The 19,950-nt window shown below is 48.5% G+C and overlaps 1 protein-coding gene across 4 annotated transcripts in view; it reads right to left on the bottom strand.

Annotated features, from left to right (window-relative positions):
• Positions 1–1,519: 1,519 nt before the first annotated feature.
• Positions 1,520–19,950, bottom strand: part of PAPSS2 (3'-phosphoadenosine 5'-phosphosulfate synthase 2) — a 74,021-nt gene continuing 55,590 nt past the window's right edge. For 2 of the 4 annotated variants that reach the window (XM_086679510.1, XM_086679508.1), the window contains 5 exons: positions 17,076–17,283; positions 7,801–7,936; positions 5,713–5,981; positions 3,905–4,134; positions 1,520–3,416 (listed from right to left, as the gene is read on the bottom strand). In XM_086679510.1, coding sequence (XP_086535636.1) covers positions 3,275–3,416; positions 3,905–4,134; positions 5,713–5,981; positions 7,801–7,936; positions 17,076–17,283 — 985 coding nt within the window. In that variant the 3' untranslated portion in view covers positions 1,520–3,274. The remainder of the gene's footprint in view (positions 3,417–3,904; positions 4,135–5,712; positions 5,982–7,800; positions 7,937–17,075; positions 17,284–19,950) is intronic. The other 2 variants (XM_086679509.1, XM_086679511.1) reach the window with 1 other exon arrangement.

Raw genomic sequence — 19,950 nt, 5'->3', positions numbered from 1 at the left:
CTGACCACAGTGCAGAATTAATAAACTCTTGTCATAGACTGTATTTCATGTAACTGGCAATAAGGCAGCAGAGGAAAGGGTCTCTATCTGCAGGCAGCCTGACCTAGAATGAAGCAAACTATTCCTAAGCTCACTCTTGTGGGGAAAAGCAAAGGACTGTCCACAGGTGCTTTGAAGGGACAGAAAATACACCAGTGCCAGTTGTGAGCACCTTCCAGCATTCTGAAAAATCACTGATTTCTGCCAAACACTGTGGCCTGAGACCGAGCATCTGAACATGGGAGATGATCACCTACAATCCCAGAGAGAGAGAGAGAGAGAGAGAACTGGCTCAGTTGTGATCATGTGACGTTCAGTGTCACAAACTCCTCATATCACAAGACATCGCTCATTTGTAAAGGTAGAATTTATTAGAAATGTTTGCTCGTTGGGGCACCTGCGTGGCTCAGTTGGTTAAGCACAGGACTTCTGCTCAGGTCGTGATCTCCCAGTTCTTGGGTTTGAGCCTCACATCGGGCTCTGTGCTGACAGCTCAGAGCCCGGAGCCTGCTTCAGATTCTGTGTATCCCTCTCTCTCTGCCCCTCCACCACTCGTGTTCTGCCTCTCTCTCTCTCCCTCTCTCAAAAATAAGTAAACAGAAAAGGAAGGGGAAGAAAAGGAAGGAAAGAGAGAAAGAAAAAGAAAAAAGACGAAAAAAAGGAAGAAAGAAAAATGCTCGTCTTGCGGAACACTCAGAACAAGTTACTCGCAATCCAAGGTTTTACTGTATTTGGAAGTTCTGCCATTATCTGACCAAATGACTTACATACACCTTTCCAGGATGTTTTCCCCCTGCCCTGTACATTCTGGCGTCCTCCCTGGGCACCTCTTGTATCTCCGTGTCCTTAACACATTTCCTGCCCTACTCTGTGCTGCTAATTGCCACTAGGAACGAGTGAGCAGGCTCTGGACGGGAAGAGGCACAAAGAGTGGCAGCCTCCAGCGGCTCTTACACCAGTGTTCACAGCAGCGTTCTACAAAGGGAGGACCCGCAGCCAAATCTGCCCCCAGCCTTTGGGACAGAAGGGAGGCAGCCAGGGAGGGGAAAGCCCAAAGTACCAGGTGCTTGGAGGCCACTGAAAACAGGGGTGGAAACAGGTGCCCTTTCTCGAGTGGCTCCCGTTGGAAAAGGTGCTGGAGTGGATGATGTGAATACGAAACAGCAAAAAGACCGCTCCCCACCCTGCTGGTGGGACTGCCTGCGGGCACTTGGAGAAAAGGAAGCAAGTTAGGAAGAAAAGGGTCAGATCCTCCTGCAGTGACAACCTGAGGGGAGTCCCTAAGCTACCAAGTCACCCCTGAACACATGAGCCATTCACACATACAGCACGGTTTATAAAGCGACTCAAACAAGGGCAGACAGCCTCCTAATTGCGGTGTAAGGGTTGCTGCTGTCCGTCTCCAATTATGCAGAGTCACACAGCTCTCAGCACTCATGGGGCCGACCCCGCTCAGCGTCACAGGCAGAAAAGACTCCGCTTCCATTCTGAGAAATTTATTAAAACAAAAACAAGCATTGCTTGTCCGTGGAAACAGTCATTTGCACTATGGTGGCACTAAGAGCAGAAAAGCAATTTTAGATACATTTTTTAAAATCACAAAATGTATCAGTTAAGGCACTACATCCCTCCCGTCTCATGTTTTCAATAAATACGCTGTTGTCTTAAAAAGGCAACAGTGAGCACCTCCGATCATTAAACCAACGCAGGCACTATTCTCGTAAAGGCGGTTACGTTTTGCTGTGGCCGCTGTATGTGATTTATTCTCAAAAGAGCTTTCATTAGCGAAGATTAGCATTTAAAAAGACAACTGAGAATATGAAAAAAAAAAAAATCACAGTTTTCTCTTTCCAGTTTTAAGTCTCTCCCAGAGAGACCCAAGTACACAAGGTACCGTTTCTTCATATATTCTTTGGCAACAAGGAATTACGCGTAAAGTACAAAAGATCACCTCCCAAGAAGTAAAGCCATTGGAGGTTAGGTGTCGGCACAGCATACGTCTTTGGAAAAGCACGTGGGGTTTTTTGGGCTTTTTGGCGTTGTGATTTTTTTTTTTTGCAGCCGTAAACTACAAAACTGGTGAGAAAACTCTGGACCTTCCGACATCCAAGAAGTCTGCTTCGCGGGTGCCCTGGTGCAAGGAGCTTGGCCAAACCGACGGGCGTACGTGCAGTGCGCACAGAGCACCAGACAGGGAGTCGAGTGGCAGCGTGCCCATTCGGGCCCCCCGTCCTCCCAGTCCTTCCTAAATAATACCAGCGGTGCATTTTCTGGCAGCCTCAGCAGCTCGCGGAGCATGTGCTATGCGTCGCCTAGTGTGGTCCTCTGTGAGACCACAGGGTCGGAGGCCACGTTTTCCGTGGTCTCTTCCCATCCCAGCAGCTCGCTAGTCTAATGGCGTGAACTGGTTTCCGTTGCAGCTGCAGCCGACAAGTGCCGCCTCACCCAGGACACAGTGACCACAGCAAAGAGGAGGGAAATTAACCTGCCACAACAATGCCAGATGGTTGGAGCCCCGGGTGCAAATCTTTTGGTCAAAGCACGCTCCACTCTCCAACTGAAAATCACCCTTTAACTGGACTTCGATTACTCACACAAGGGCGCTAAGACTTCTTTATGAGACAACATAACTTTCTCGGCAGAACGAGGTTGCATAGATCCGAGATTAAATTCGCATTTTCACATACTTGGTGTCTCCAGGCAGGTGAGCACCTAAAAGATTGGGCAGCGAGGTTGTACGAGGGGTGACATAGGGGCAAGGATCTTATGCGAGCCACACCTCACTTAGGGTGAGGATTGTTTCCCCCGCCTTAGGTCAGTCGTACAGAAGAGGTTGCTCACCTGGTTTATTTGACTACCGTGACATTGGGCGAGTGCAGGTTGGCAAGACTTACGCCGGAAAACACGCTTTTACCTTCTGGTGAGGAAACTAGGCACATGGTCAAAGCATCAAGAAATCCGGGACCTGCCTAATCAGATGCAGAAGAGAATACAACTAATTTCATTCCGAAATCATAACAGCATTGCTGTCCCTGCTAAGATGTGGTCTTCAGTGTGACTTTCTTTTATATATTATTGAAGTTGACTTTAAATTATAGACACAATTTTTAACCTTGTCATAAAACACGAAAAATCAGTCACTGAGAAGCAATCATATGCCAAGCATCTAATCACAAAAATAGAAAAGGGAATCCAAGAGCACTTCAAGAAGAAACTTCTGGAACCGGAGGGCAATTTAGTTGTTCTTCTCCAGGGACCGGTAATAATCCGTCAGGACTTTCCATGCTTTGGGGGCCATGAAGCCATCCGGGGGATTCTCTCCTTCCCGGGCCAGCTTCCTCATCCGGGTCCCTGAGATGAAGTCGAATTCGTTGTGCCTGTCACAGGACAGCAACACAGAACTCAGCGTGGGTGAGGCACATCGACCCTAAAGGTGCCCGCGGTAGGTGAGGGGGTGTTTAGACCCTGTTTTTTTCTGTAAAATGCTGCACTTTCTGGAATGGGTGATTCACTAGGTCTTCAGTAAAGGAATGTGCACAAGAAAGGGCGACTGATAGCAGGCATGCATTCGACATTTCCTGTGTACCTGCTCTGTCTTCTGCCCCGCCTGCGTCCGTGAGCTCTGAGCTCAGGAGAGACATGCTGAAAGCGAGCTATGGACGGACCCTCTACTGACATACCAGGCGGCCATGCTACGACTTTACTGGGACACACAATGTGTAAGACCGGTCTTGGCCTTCAAGGGACTCTCATTCCTGCTAGGAGAAGGTGGAGAAGCACTGGAGAGCTTGCACGGGGCCCAAGCTTTGCCGCCTCTTTCTGGTTGAGCAGATGTTGATGAAGGCCTCCTCCTCTGGAAACCTACCTTGCTGGATCGTAGAAGTCCATGGCTTTTTTGGCTTTGTTGTAGGCAGCCACTCGGAATGGAATGATTTCCACAGAGGTCAGGCCGGGGGCCATGCTCAAGACCTTGCCCCCATGAGTGGGTTCATACAGGTCTTTCTTGGTCTCGGGGTGAGGCATTCCAGCGGGGTCCCGGCCCACGATGTAGAAGTTGGCCCCTGCGATCATCCGGGACCTACAGTGCCACTGGACCTAGGAGACATCACGGGAGGGAGATGCTGGTCACCACTGGCCAACTCTTGGGTCCCTGTTTACAGAGATGCCTTTATTCTGCTGTAAAAATAATTCAGTGACAGGATCACCTAATAGGTGCAGAAGTCCGTGGGGTATCTAAGACCCCAAGCTCTTCTTCATGCTTGTTTACATGAGGTAGGAGCTTTAGACCCAAATCCCCCCCACCTGACCCCCCAGCTTCCTGGAACCTGAGGTTATATTTCCTAATCGCTCTCTCCAAACAGGCAGGTGAGCCAGGAGCATGGGGACCTTACTGTTCTACAGAACCATGTGAATCTTACTTTCCAGGCCCTCCCTATTCAGAATAAATCACAGTTTAAAGGAAATTACAAATTCCAACATCTTTGATTATCTGATTGCCAATAATGAGCTGATTATACACAGACATCAATTCTAGTTTGACACAAATATTGGGATTTCAAAATGAACTGCCCTGTCTAAAGCTCAGATAGAAATATGGAGGGTGGAGAAGAGAGCCAGAGGCCAGGTACTTTGATCTGGTTGAAGAGAATTAATTTACTAAACTCGCTTTGGGGCATTCCAAACAGTTGAGACCCTCGCAGTTCATCATACTTCCTGCAAACATGTTCAAACCCGCTTACAGTGGTGGTGCAGGAGGACAAAGAAAGTCTGTTTGACAGGCTCTCTGTGTTATGATCAAAGGGGACACTGAGCTTTTAGTGGGGCTTTTTTTTTTTTTTTTAATTTTTTTTTTTCAACGTTTATTTATTTTTGGGACAGAGAGAGACAGAGCATGAACGGGGGAGGGGCAGAGAGAGAGGGAGACACAGAATCGGAAACAGGCTCCAGGCTCCGAGCCATCAGCCCAGAGCCCGACGCGGGGCTCAAACTCACGGACCGCGAGATCGTGACCTGGCTGAAGTCGGACGCTTAACCGACTGCGCCCCTTAGTGGGGCTTTCTAATAGAGCTCACCGGGCCTGTGTGGTGACTCAGTGACTAGACTTTGGAAATTGAATATTAGGTTCAATACAGTTTGCCCAATACCACCCCAGTTAAGCTGCATTATTCTCCTTATCTGCACACCAACCTCCGTGTTCTCAGAGGCAGTGCGTAACAGACTCGACTTGGTGTTTCTAGCATTTTTACAGAAATGAAATGGAAACCTAATGAAGTTGGATAAAGAAGAGAGACCAGGGGGCACCTGAGTGGCTCAGTTGGTTAAGCATCCAACTTCGGCTCAGGTCATGATCTCACGGTTTGGCAAGTTCGGGCCCTGTGTGGGACTCTGTACTGACAGCTCAGAGCCTGGAGCCTGCTTCGGATTATGTCTCCCTCTCTCTCTCTGCCCCTCCCCCGCGCTCTCTCTCTCTCTCTCTCTCTCTCTCTCTCTCTCTCTCTCAAAAATAAAACATTTTAAAAAAATTAAAAAAAAAAAAAAAAAAAAAAAAGAGATAGCAGAAGACTCCAGAATCTGCTCATGAGGGAAAAGGATCCCAGAGACTCATTCACTCCTCTTAAGTCAAGTCTGAGCCCACATTTCTGAGGCCCACAGCCCAGCCTGGGGACAGCTCACCTCTGTGGGGCCGGCATACAACATCGGGGATGGGAAGATGGCCACGATGGTTGACTTGGGGTCCAGGACGCCTTCCTCTAGCACAGCTGCATGCTGCTTCATCCGCCAGTCCAAGGGCACATCGTCGTCCTTGGTCCAGCCACCCAGAGGGTGCAGCAGGAGCACGGGGTGCTTGTAACCCCTCTCCAGGAGTCGGCGGCGGGTGTCCTGCATCAGCAGAGCGTGGCCGTTGTGGACGGGGTTGCGCAGCTGGAAGGCAAACACCGCATCTGGGAAGGGAGAGGAGGAAGGCGAGGTGAAGGAAGTGCACGCTGTCGCTCGTCCGCAAGAACAAGAGGAAATGCAGGAGAGCTCCCCTCTGCTTGCAAGAATCGTTTAGTAAGGCCAGTTAGAACTTTGATTTTAAAAGAAAGGAAACACAGCTACGTCTAAGGCACAGAGCATTTGTTATGCCCATCGGCTTTCGAAAATCAACAGGAGGGGCGCCTGGGTGGCTCAGTTGGTTGAGCGTCAGACTTTGGCTCAAGTCATGATCTCACAGTCCATGAGTCTGAGCTCCGCGTCGGGCTCTGCACTGACAGCTCAGAGTCTGGAGCCTGCTTCAGATTCTGTGTCTCCCTCTCTCTCTGCCCTTCCCCAACTCATGCTCTGTCTCTCTCTCAAAACTAAATACAACAACAACAACAAAAAAAAAAACAGCATCCAGAGACTCCACCTGGGGCTTCAGGACTCTTACTTCAAAGGTGCCCACAGTGCCAGACCGCATCCACAGGGCGGGGACACACAGGCAGGAAGCCCTAGAGGGAGAGCCTGACTCGGAAATGAAGACATCTGTGGCCAGGGCCTTTCCAGCCAAGCACGGCTCAGACCAGAGCTGGTGCTGGTCAGTCCTCAGTTTACCCTTTGCTTCTGTCTCTCACGTCCCCAGCACAAGAACCATGACCAGCAACTTCTGGGGCCTGGGAAAAGTTTCAACAATCTAAAGACGTAAAAAAATATTTCACCTTCAACTGTCAAAAAAAAAAAAAAAATCTCCAAAACTACTCCACTTAATAATGGGCTCCTGGGGCATCTGGGTGGCTCAGTTGGTTGAACATCTGACTCTTGATTTCAGCTCAGGTCACCATCTCACGGTTTGTGGGTTCGAGCCCTGTGTCAGAGCTCTGTGCTGACAGCTTGGAGCCTCCTTGGGACTCTCTCTCTCTCTCTCTCTCTGTCCCTCCCTGGCTCACTCTTTGTCTCAAAATAAATAAATGAAACTTAAAAAAAAAAAATAATGGACTCCCGAGAGGCTTTATTTTTCCTTCTAGTTATGAAAGAAATATCCATTATGGAAAATTTGGGAAATACAGAAAAGCCCAAAATAGGATATAGAAACTACCTAAAATCCTATCATGATTTTTTTCTCTCTCTTTTTCAAAAAACATAAAATGAAAATCTTCCTGCCCATTGGTCCCTGTCCCCAAGAAGCAGCCGCTGTCACCTGTGATTTGGCACATACTCTACACAGACCTTGGCTTATATACAGTTATTTAACTTAAGAACAGTTATTTTATTTTGTTTTCCAGAACTCTGCTCTGCATGTTATTCTGCAGTTTGCGGTTTTGCTTAATAAATACAGCCGGGGTGTTTTTCTGTGTCCGTGCATATCGTTAACGGGCTGCAACTATTCCAATATATGGATATACGCCAACCTTACACGCTCATTACAGTCTGTGTCAATACAAATGCTGATAGAGGCTTCCAGCTTTTTAAAACTATAAAACATGCCGGGGCATCTGGGTGGCTCAGTCAGTTAATTAAGCGTCAGACTCTTGGTGTTGGCTCCGCTCCTGATCTCACAGTTTGTGAGTTCGAGCCCTGCATCAGGCTCTGCACCGAGCTTGGAGCCTGCTTGGGATTTTGTCCCGCCCTCCCTCTCTCTGCCCCTCCCCTGCTCGCTCGCTCTCTCTCTCTCAAAATAAACTTAAAACCATTAAAAAAATTTTTTTTAGCTATAAACCTGCCGCTTCCTGGTATCTTTAATCCTGTAACGGGAGGGTGGCGACGAGTGTTGACAGACGCACCCACTCGAGCCAGCCTACTCACCAGCATTCATTTCTTTACATTTCTGCTTGAGCTCCAGAGGTGTCAGGCGGTACTGGTCCAGCCCATCGTTCCACCTGATTCTCTCCAGCACCTGCAGGTCTCCACCAACCAGCCAATCCCCGCTCTCCATCACCATCTAGAACAGACCGTTAGCAAAGTTGTTGGAGATTAGATCAGCTTCTGTTTTACCTGGAAAAAAAAAAATGTTCTCCTTCCGAACCGATTTCGGGTTCCTGTTGAAGAACCACCTTCAGTTCTTAAGCATTTCTAGCGCAGCCTTGCTCAAACTATGTGGTCTCTCAACCCCTTTATGCTTTTCAGAATTACTGAGGACCCCCCCAAAGAGCTTTGTTTTTGTGGCTCTTACCTATCGTATTTTCCGTATTAGAAATTAAAAGTGGGAAATTTCAAAAATATTTATTAATTTGCTTAAGATTAATATAAACCTACTGTATAGTAATATAAATAACTTTCTTTTTAGTTAAAAATGTTTTCCAAGCAAGAAGAGAGAGAAATGCATTGCTTTACATGTTTGCAAATCTCTTTAATGTCTGAGTTAATAGAAGGTGGTGAAGGGGGCCTGAGGGGCTCAGTTAAGCATCTGGGTCTTGATTTTGGCTCAGTTCATTATCTCAACAGCTGTGAGTTCAAGCCTCTCATTGAGCTCCAAGCTGACAGTGTGGAGCCTGCTTGAGATGGTCTCTGCCTCTCTCTCTGCCTTTCCCTCCCTCCCTCACTCTCAAAATAAAGTTTAAAAAAAAAGAAATAAACTCTTGGTTCACTGAGTTTGTCAGTTTCTCAAATGTCGACATATTTCAGTTTAGGATGTAAAAAAAATTAATATTTGATATCAATATCAATATTAATATCTATATACTTGATATTAATGTCAATATTTGATATTTATTAACATCATCAGACAATTTTGTAAGTATTGGGAAGATGCCAGACCCACTGTGGCAAATAAAAGCTTTCCAGCATTTTTTCGTTTGAAAGCTCAGTTTGAGATCATTGGCAACCAACACCCTCCATTGTTTTCCTTGAAGTGACAGGTTCACTGTTTTGTTTTTGTTTTTGTTTTTAAATATCTGCCAAATAACCAAGTCTGAGTAGCCATAGTTTGTCAGTCATCTAAGCAAAAACCGCATTTCCTGAAAAAGTGGCTGGTTTTGCTCATTGGCTCAGGTGCCCGACTGAGTCTCCGACTGAGACAACTTGCGTATCCGTGCGTGTGGCAAAAGCGCTTTTGTGTGCACTGCCTGTCTCGTGACACAAACTTTTTTTTTTTTTAACATTTTTTATTTTTGAGAGAGACAGAACGCAAGCAGGGGAGGGAGAGAGAGAGGGAGACACAGAATCCAAAGCAGGCTCCAGGCTCCGAGCTGTCAGCACAAAGCCCGATGCGGGGCTTGAACCATGAACCATGAGATCATGACCTGAGCCTAAGTTGGATGCCTGGTGATAGATTATTAAAAGGAGATGATCAAGTGTCCAGATTCAGTAATTGTCTTTACAGCTTCATCAAGAACATTCTTGGGATGCATGGGTGGCTCAGTCGGTTAAGTGTCGACTTCGGCTCAGGTCATGATGTCACAGTTCATGGGTTCGAGCCCCGCATCGGGCTCTGTGCTGACAGCTCGGAGCCTGAGCCTGCTTCGGATTCTGTGTCTCCCTCTCTCTCTGCCCTGCCCCGTCTTGTGCTCTCTCTCTCTCTCAAAAATAAACATTAAAAAAAGATAAAAGAACTTTCTCAACTGAGGCTGGCACTGCCTTTCCTGCAAGTGTGTGTGGTGAGGGGCACAACCACCCGAGTGCGGCCGGCTGTCCCTGTCCTGAGTCTGAGGAGCAGGCGGTTTTATTCGCCACTGCTGTTGTACCCTCAGTGCTGACGTCAGCAAGGTGAAGATGGCAAATAATGTCTCAGGAGTATGAACAGTTTTGAGACTGGGGTTCTGGGGAAAGGTCTTGGGGACCCCCAGTGTTCTGTGAGCCACTCTCCGAGGACCACTGCCGGTGCATTCCTAATACAACCTCACGTATCTTTAGACTGTTTTCAATAAGGACCCAGAATAGAGAAGCTGGGAAAAAAAAAAAAATCAGGCAAGTTGTTTTCTACCAATTAATTAATCATTGCTAAGCACACTTTCTAAGGAAACTCTCCAAAGGAGCATCTTTCTTAGTTATCTCTAATTTGAAAACAAAAGACAATGTCCAAAGAGCAGCAGTATGTAGCCAAATCCACACCCAAGGCTAAGCACAGACTAATTAGCTAAAATCTTGTTTTTCTCAAATAATCTTTGAGAAGGGTGCCAAGGCCACTGGATGGTAAGAGAGCAGTCTCTGGCAAATGGTGTTGAGAAAACTGGATATCCACAGATAAAAGAATAGAGTTAGAGCCTTATTTTATACCCTGCAAAAACAATTAATTCAAAATGGATTAAAGGCCTAAATGTAAGATCTGAAACTCTAAAACTCCTAGAAGAGAACAGAGGAGAAGCTTCATGACCTTGGACATGGCAATGGTTTCTTGGCTAGGACACCAAAAAGCACAGGCAACAAAACAAAAATAGACATGGGACTACTTGAAGCTTTAAAACTTGTGTGCCTCGAAGAACACAATCAACGGAGTGAAAAGGCAACCTAAGAATGGGAGAAAATATTTGCAAGTCATCTAATGGGGGCTAATGTTCCAAATATATTTTTAAAAAGTCCTACAACTCAACAACAAAAGATTAAATAACCTGCTTTTTTAAACGGGTGAAAGACTTGAACGGACATTTCTCCAGAGATGATCTACAGATGGCCAACGGGATAGGAAAAGGCGCTCGGCATCACTCCTCATCAGAAAAACGCAAGCCTGACCCCTGTTAGGATGACTACTGTCAAGAGCAGAAAATGTCAAGTGTTGGCAAGGACGTGGAGAAATCAGAATGTTTGTGCCCTGTGGGTGCGATTGTAAAATGGTGCAGCCGCTGTGGAAAACACTGTGGAATTTCTTCAAAAAATTAGAACATATAACTACCATACGATCCACTGATCCGACTTCTGGGCATATAGCCAAGGGAATGGAAAGCAAGATCTTGAAGAGATTTGCACGCCCGTGTTCATAAAAACACTATTCACAAAAGCCAAGAGGTAGAACCTGTCCAAGGACCCAACAACAGATGAATGGGTAAACCGTGACTTGCACATACAGACAACAGTATTATTTAGCCTTAAAAACGAAGAACAGCCTGTCCCAGGCTACAGCGTGGCTGAAGATACTACGCTAAATGAAATAAAAGCACTCACAGAAAAGATTAATACTGTATCATCCCTCCTAGGAGAGGCATCTAAAACGAGTCAGATTCATAGAAACAGCAAATAGGAGGGCTTCTACCTGGGAGGGGGAGGGGAGTCGTTGTTTGATGGGTATAGATTTTCAGATTTGCCAAACAAACGTTCTGGCCCTTCCTTTCACAACAAAGTAAATAGACTTAACACTCCTGAATGGCACGCTCAAAAATGCTACAGATGGTAAATGTTAGGTTATGTGCTTTGGGCGTAGATAAATGGATAGATTATGGCCTGTTTTTTTACTCACTGAGGATTTCACTGCGGTTACTAGTAATACCCTCACTTGGCAAAGTCTCAGTTGAAAAGGTGACTTTGGGGGGCGCCTGGGTGGCGCAGTCGGTTAAGTGTCTGACTTCAGCCAGGTCACGATCTTGCGGTCCGTGAGTTTGAGCCCCGCGTCAGGCTCTGGGCTGATGGCTCAGAGCCTGGAGCCTGTTTCCGATTCTGTGTCCCCCTCTCTCTCTGCCCCTCCCCCGTTCATGCTCTGTCTCTCTCTGTCCCAAAAATAAACGTTGAAAAAAAAAAATTAAAAAAAAAAAAAAAAGGTGACTTTGGGAAAGGGTGAGTGAGGGACAGGAAATGGAGACCTTTAGGAAACACCCTGGGCACCGTGTCTCACACTATCAATGACCCCACTCTTCCCCTCTGTGGTTGTGCCCCTTTCTGTCAGGGCATAGAAGCCTCGGGGGGCAGGCGCACTTGGTCTACATCTCCAAGGTCTAGGTCATGACCTGTGCACCTGGGACTCCAGAATTCCCTGCGCAAGGAGCCTCGAGCTGGCTCCCAGGAGTCAGAGCGCTTCACCCCTCTGCCCCCGCCTGTCTTTCCAGGGTGGACCCTGCCAGGGCAGCACTGGTTCTGGAGACTGGCCAAGTGAAGGGAGTTTTCCAGGGGTGTGGGTGCAGCTTGGACACCCAGCCCAGGGCACCCTCATGGTGTGGAACAAGGCCAAGCATAGAAGAGGAAGGAGGGTTCCTTGCAGGCCAGGAGTCAACTCTTCACACGGCACCATGTTCTGGTACAGAATCAAGAAGCATACCTTGGAATCTGACCTTCCGGGTTATTCTCAAGGCATAGCTGTCAGAGAAGAAGGATGGGACACATTGTTTCTGACGGTTCATGAGTTCGATATGTGACCTTCAGATGCAGTATGCTGGCCTTGCCCCGGGCCCCACAAATGTTAGGGGTGAGCCTGGCGTGAGGAGCGGCCATAGGAACAAAAAGGAAGAACAAGCCAGTGTGGGATGGAGGGAGGAAAGGCCAGCGCTCCCCTCATGGGAGGGAAGACACCCTCGGGCCTAACAGGACACATGGGTGTCACCCATGTCACCCACTTGGTGACATCCAACTGGGTCATAAGGTGCACCTTAGACTCACACAGTGCTATGTGTCAGTTATATCTCAATAAGGCTGGGGAGAGAAGAAAAACACGACCTTTGTTTTGTCATAAACCTAAATACGCCCCACATAATGCTGTGATGTGATCAGTTACAACCTACAACCTTGTTAAAGCAAGGGTCTCAGTTGCTGAGATGGACGTTACAGAAAGTCCAACTTCTCCATCAGTTAATGATCTCATAACCCTTCCACTGATCAAATTCCATAACTGCTCTCGTGCTGTCCAAGGATAATATGGCCACCTGTGATGACAGCCGAGGAGAGGGCGCAGGAGTAGCGAGATAAAGCTGATGGAAGATAAAGCGCTGAGCTGGAAGACGCCAAGGCACCGAGGGTGTGCATACCCCTGGTTCACATCCCCTGTTGTGGCTGGACGTTGGAGCTTATGATTTGCATTCCATAGGGGCTCAGCATCTGGGGAACTGGGATACAGCCGAGGCTCTCAAAAGAGGGCGATTTTGCCCCTCCTGGTGACATTTGACAATATCTGAAGACAATTTTGATTGTCATGATGGGGGCAGGGAAGGGTGTGCTATTGGCATCTAATGTGCTGAGGCCAGAAATGCTACTACATACCCAGCACGGCACGAGACAGTCCCCACAGCAAGGAATTATCCAGTCCCAACGTCAACAGTGCTGGCGTTGAGAAACTCTGGGTACAGAGGGTGATTTTCAAGGGTTTGGGCCCGTGGCCCCCTTTCTAAACTCGGTGCCAAGAAAAGTCACTTAATAAGATATTGTCAAATACCCTTACCTATTCATTTACTTTCTCTTCATTGCCCCAGTCAGGCTACAGATAAAACTTTGAAAGACGTGAACACCCCAAATCCCTAGGAGTGCAGTAGTAACTCATTCTGGACGCTAGGGGTCCACCCTATATCATTCTGCTGGTGAAGGCAGCATGGAACCAACCTGGTTCACAAACCAGGCCTGTGTCTATCTGAAAAGCAGTGCTGACACTATGCTTTGGGCGTTTTTGAGACGGGGAGGGCGCAAAGGGCATGTCTCTCCCCAGGATGGTCCAACGCGCCCCAGAACTGAGACTCCGCTACCAGGCTGGGAGGTTCAGTGGCTCTGCCCAATCGCCCAGCCCCCACCTGCTTCAAGCCTCCTGCCAAAGGCGGGCAAAGGAACGCAGCTGGAGTTTGCAGACCTGCGCACACGGAGAGTAGGGAGGAACGGGCTCGGGGGGGGGGGGGGGGGGAATTGAACAGGGTAGCGAAAGGGGAGCTGGGCCAGGCAACAGAAATGCAGAGAAGGAGAACAGGGTCCAGAGATCTGCGTCAAGAGGCAGAGACAACCCAGGCGGTGCACGTGGAGAGCATCTATCCATTTCTGTGCTCTTCAGTCCGCATCGGGGAGGCCTGGGGCCGCAAGGAAGTCGGAGGGGATGGAGGGAACGCTTGCAGACGGGAGAAGAGGCAGAGCTCAAGTGCACACAGCCGTCTCCCAGATGGCAGGACAGGGCACCCAGGACCCCCAGGACCCCTCCAAACCCGCTGTTCCTGCCACTGCACCTGCTGTCCCGCATAGGCACTGCCTTCGGAGGGACCTACGCTCAGGCTCCGCGCGGTCAGCCCTTCCAGCGGCCCAGCCCTGGCACTGCTGGGGGCTGACCAAGAGGTTGCAGAAGACTAAGAAGTGAAGAAACAGTGGGGCCAGTGGAGCAGGACAAGGGCAGGGTGAACGGCCCCGCACGCGGTAGAACAGCAGACAAGTGAGCAAGTTCAAGCGATACGTGGAAGGAGCATCGCCAGGACCTGACGGCGGAACGAAGCGGGGAGGAGAAAGAAGCAAGGCGAACATGCAGGATTTGGATGTGGACCGCCACTGGGGAGCAGGGCTGGGGAGGCGTTGGGCATGTGGGTGTCGAGTGCTTGCGGGAAACCACTCCGAAGAATTCTCTTAACGCCACGGTTCCCGACCTTCCCGGACTCACCCTGGCACCCAGAAGTGACCCGGCCAAGTACACCAGGGTCTGTGAGGGGGATGCCGTGGACCTAACAGACCACATGCTGTATGTTGCAGACCTCGGGATGCAGACCCTCTCTCACTGCTACGCCTCATCGGGAAGCCGCGCTCCAAGCGCTTGGTGTCTATGTCCGTAAATGGGATTAATGATTCCTCGGGGCTTCACGAGAATAATCACTGCGCAAAACAATCAGGGCATGGAAGCATGCTGGGAGCAGGCTGGGAGGCAGCAACACGGCTCCTCTGGGGTTTAGTTGGCAACTTTCACCTGCTCTCGTGACCTCACCTGATGTCGTGTCACACGGTTCAGTGAGCAACTTGATGAGGGGGGACTAGGGTGGAGGGTCAGGGCGGTGTCCGTGGGGAACTGAGGAAGCAGACCATTTCCGTCGTGGCCGACCATTCACACAAATATCACTCCCAGGGCCAAGTGCAAATACAAGGCCCACGGTTACTTTTGGAAGGGGTGACTTTTGCAAGTTTGGGGTTAAAAAGAAAAATAACACCTTTTAGCGTTACTGTAAATTTTGAGGTGCTAAAAACAAAGGTGCAACGAGAAGAGCCCCTTCCCCCCCTAAATCCCACGTGTTGTGTGTCTGGTGAACACCGAGTGTAGAATCTACTGTGAGTGGCTTCCTCTGTCTCGTTCTCCATGGCCCACTTCTCGCCATTAGCTCACTGGGAATGTTTACAGAGTCCCCCCGGATGCTCTAACAGAAGGGCCACCGACTGTATTACCAAGACCACAGGTCAGGCCTGCTTCTAAGAAATTCTGAGCTCCGGGGCACCTGGGTGGCTCAGTTGATGAAGCATCTGGCTTCGGCTCAGGTCATAATCTCACAGTTCATGAGTTCGAGCCCTGCACATCGATTCTGCCCCCCTCTCCCTGTGCCCCTCCCCTGTGCTCACTTGCTCTCTGTCTCTCTCAAAATAAATAAATAAACTTAAAAAAAAAGAAAAGAAAGAAATTCTGAACTCCAAGTGCCAACACATGTTGTGAGACAAAATGAAAAGAAATAATTGCTTAAGGGCTTCCTTAGGTTTTGGGGGGGGGGGGTTGTTAGTTTGTTTTCTTTTAGCGCTTATCATGTAGATGTGGATGATAGGCCCAGAGATTTCTGAATCTGGAAATTTCTGAAGTAGGAGGATAAAAGGTCACTATTCTTCATCCTTTAGGTCACTGACCGAAGATAACATCCCAACCCTGTGCAATTACGATCAGGAAATAAATGCACCACAGGCATGGTCAAGGCCCAGGACACAATTCCTGAAATCACTCTCAGTCAGCGGCCAGCCATTTCAAGGACTGTCTGCCAGCCTCTTGGACCCTGTTCAGATGACTTTGAGCTGGATGTGCGTTAAAATTAAAGATGCTTAACTTGCAGGACGGATCGTGTCCAATAAATGAAAAGCTGCCCATTAACCTCTTGTGTTCAGAGGCCGTCACGTCACCGGGGGCCTTGAAAGAGCACTTCTCCTACCCTGCAACCTTTCACAACTAAAGGAAACAAAATAAAACAAACATTTGCCCGACCAGAACCGATAGGTTTGTTCAAACAGCCATTTTCTAGGGTCATGGGGTTGAGAGAGATTCTGGAGTTATTTTGAGTCTGGCCCCTCCTTTTATCAGTGAAGAAACTGAGGCCCAGACCTTGTCTGATCACAAGGCTTCTTAGCGTCTCCTGGGCTTCAAACTGCTCTCTGTCCCCACGAATTTTCTGGAAGTCTGTTACTCCAGCCCCCTGGGGAAGCTGGTAAGTCGAATTACTAGTTTAAGGCTTTTTAAAATTTCTACCCTAATGCTCTGATCTTGGGTGAGGGTTGGCTTTTGCATTCAGTTTCACATACTTGTCTTTATGGGAAATGAACCACACCCAGTGATTCCATGGTATTTTCCATTCCTGCCCCTCCCCGACCCCCACCAAGTAGAGGTTGTGAAGGAATCTGAGGAAGATTAGCCTATTTTGCCTGTAGGCAGGATGGACTCAAGATGATCATAATCAGATGACCACATTTTTCAGTCTTAAAATAGCCACCGACAAAAACGCGCCATTTCCCTCTGGAAAGTCTGCCGCTATATGCGCTGAGCTCTGTTTACTGAAAGGGTGTCACTGACCCCCCTTCAGCTGGCCACAGAGCATGAACCTGGAGTCTCTTACCAGGGTTTGCTTGGACCCATTCTGCATGAAGGAACGCGCTTCCCCGGTGAATGTTCAAGATGGAGAGCGCCACAAGCCCTAGTTTGGGGCACCGCTGCGGCTCTGACTTTTGCCCTGTATTCGAGGTGCCAGGCTAAACGATACGCGGTCCAGTCGTTTCCCATTTAGCTGAGGGAGTCACCATCATGCGGGGATTCAGGGGATCGTCCAGAGCAGCCCTCAAACAGGAAGACATTTTCTGCCCCTTTCTAACAAGATCTCCCAAGGCAGAGCCTGCAAGTCCCACCTTAGGAATGCCTTCCCCCATCTACCCCGGTGTTGCTAAGTCCTTCGTGAAGGGGTAAAAAGGAATGCTTTTCGTCCAAAATCGAACGAGAACAAGAGAGCCCTTCCAGAGGTCTTGCAACTTACTTTGATGTGGGGGTGCTTTGCACACGCCGTCCCCCACACACGGGAACAACGCTCCTCCTTTCTGTGTTCGTAGAATTCGGGGTCTCGTAAGATGGCCACTCTCCGTCCATCGTAGGTCAGGACAAACTCACTGCGTCCCTCCAGCCGCGTCTTGTCATCCGCAGAGACAGGCAGCACGATGGGGATGCTCATGCTGATCACTCCATCTGTAGAAAGAGCCACAGGACGCGTGAATACGGGATCCAAGGTGTACCATCCTTGAAGGGCAATTCGAATGCACACAACGTGCATTCAAACACTGCCTGAAGTGCACGGGGTGCGAAGACCTAAATCCCCCATGGCTGTGTTGGCCGCAGCAATTTCTCCAGGGGGTCTGACAAGAAGTCCTTGAGAGGCTTCTCAAAGCAAGAGACAGACGCATCTGTGAAAAGTGGGCTGCGTGTCAAATCACGGAGGTGGCTTCAGTAAGTTACCTAATTTGGGGACTGAGGAGGGGACATTTCTCTTCTGGGTTCCCTTTTGAAAGCGTGGTGCTGACCTCGTCATACCAGAGTTTTAAGGTCTTTAGAAATCCAATTACACAAAATAAAGGTTGGCCAAGCAAACCCAAATGCAAACCTCTAGTCTCTCTTGGAAATGAGTCCTGTAACAACATTGGCCAATCTCTTGTTCTCTGTTTAGGCTGTCACTGTGCTACCAACACACTGTATTGAAAAGAGAGAGAAAAAAAAGAGTCAGACCATTAACACTAGCGGGTAGGAAGGACCAAGCCATCCACCTGCTCTGTTTACTATGGTCCAGGCTCAGCGTCACCTTTAAATGCTATCGAAAAGATTGACCTGAGGACCAACATCCTCACCAGCCCAACTGCTACGGAGAACTACCAGTCGAAAAACAGAAAGAAGGGAAAACCGTGCAAAGCTGGTTTCCTAAAACTCATGCATTTCCCACGGACAGCAAGCACCTCTCCCCCTGAGGCTAAGTATCCTACATTACAAAGAATTTAAGTCAACTGGCATTCTGGTCTCTCCGTATACAACACAACAAACCGGAAGGTGTGGGAGGTGGTGTTCAGAGAATTTACGTCTTCAGCTGTAACCATGCCTCGCGACAGCTTGGCCTCAAAGGAAGAGGCAGGAAAATGACTTAAAAACTGACGTAGAGGGGCGCCTGGGTGGCGCAGTCGGTTAAGCGTCCGACTTCAGCCGGGTCACAATCTCGCGGTCCGGGAGTTCGAGCCCCGCGTCGGGCTCTGGGCTGATGGCTCAGAGCCTGGAGCCTGTTTCCGATTCTGTGTCTCCCTCTCTCTCTGCCCCTCCCCCGTTCATGCTCTGTCTCTCTCTGTCCCAAAAATAAATAAACGTTGAAAAAAAAAATAAAAAAAAAATAAAAAAAAAACAACTGACGTAGAAACTCTAGGTGTCCATTCGGCTAGCCTGCAGTTCCCAGGTAGTCAGTCGAACATTATTCTAGATGTCTCTCTGAAGGTATTTTTAAGATGGGATGAACATGTAAGTCAGGGGACTTTGGGTAGAGCAGATTACTCTCCGTAAGGTGGTGAGCCTCAGAGAATCACTTGAAGGACCCAACAGAAACAGACGGACTTTCTAGGAAGAACAGGGAATTCTGCCCACAGACTGTGGGGCCGAATTACGTCTCCCCCGGGGTCTCTCGCCTGCCAGTCTACCCTGCAGATCTCGGACTTGCCAGGCTCTGCAACTTCGAGAGCCAGTTCCTTAAAATCAATCTCTCCCTCTCTCTCTGTGACCCCCACCCCCCACCCGTCTCCTGTTTCTCTGGAGAACCCTGACTAATAAAGAAACCAAAAGGAGAGTCACAGGGGTTCCTTCTGTGTGGGGCCAATAACCCCTCAGAGCACCATTATGTTACCATTCAGCTCAATAGTGGCAGTGAAGTCACTTTTTTTTTTAATTATTTAAAAAAATTTTTTTTTAACATTTATTCATTTTCTGAGAGACAGACAGAGTGTGAGCGGGGTTGGGGCAGAGAGAGAGAGGGAGACACAGAATCCGAAGCGGGCTCCAGGCTCCCAGCTGTCAGCACAGAGCCAGATGCGGGGCTTGAACTCACGAATCGTGAGATCATGACCTGAGCCGAAGTTGGACGCTTAACCAACCGAGCCACCCAGGAGCCCCCGATGAAGTCACTTTTAAAGTTGCCTTGTGTTTAACACATATTTTAAAGTGAATATGAAATCATTTGGGGTTTTTTAGCAGTACATTTTTAAATATTTCTAGACAAAATGGTTAAAAGATGTAGTCGTTTTTTAGTTTGGGGCTTCAAAGATTATAATCCGGCTTCCCGGAAACATCTCATTTCTTAATGAGGCCAGATAATACAAAAGAAACGACCCAGGGGAACCTGGGTGGCTCAGCCGGTTAAGCATCTGACTTCGGCTCAGGTCATGATCTCACAGTTTGTGGGTTCGAGCCCCACGTCGGGCTCTGTGCTGACAGCGTGGAGCCTGGCACCTGCCTTAGATTCTGTGTCTCCCCCTCTCTCTGTCCCTACCCCGCTTGTGCTCTGTCTCTGTCTCTCTCTCCCTCTGTCTCTCAAAAACTAATAAACATTAAAAAAAAAAAAAAAAAAAAGAAACAACCAGCTGTCTCCCCACTTCTATGGTGACGCCAAACATCCACCAACTACGTCTGCTGTACTTACAGGCAAGAAAATGGGGGCACGCCGTTGAGTGTACAACAGTGAAGAATTTTAGGGAGCTTTAGGAGGGCTTCCCAAGTTCAAGACTCAGAAGGGAACAAAAGCATGTGAATAAGGAAAACATTCAACTCCATAGGAAACAAATGCAGTTATTTATGGATCTGAGGAAATACCCCCTCGATTCATGAAGGCTTTT

The sequence above is a fragment of the Puma concolor genome, chromosome D2 (assembly GCF_028749965.1).
Source record: "Puma concolor isolate L17-30 chromosome D2, mPumCon1.1.hap2, whole genome shotgun sequence".
NCBI classification, from domain to species: domain Eukaryota; kingdom Metazoa; phylum Chordata; class Mammalia; order Carnivora; family Felidae; genus Puma; species Puma concolor.
The sequence above is the reverse complement of the archived record's forward strand: the minus strand, read 5'-3'. Positions and strand labels throughout refer to the sequence as shown.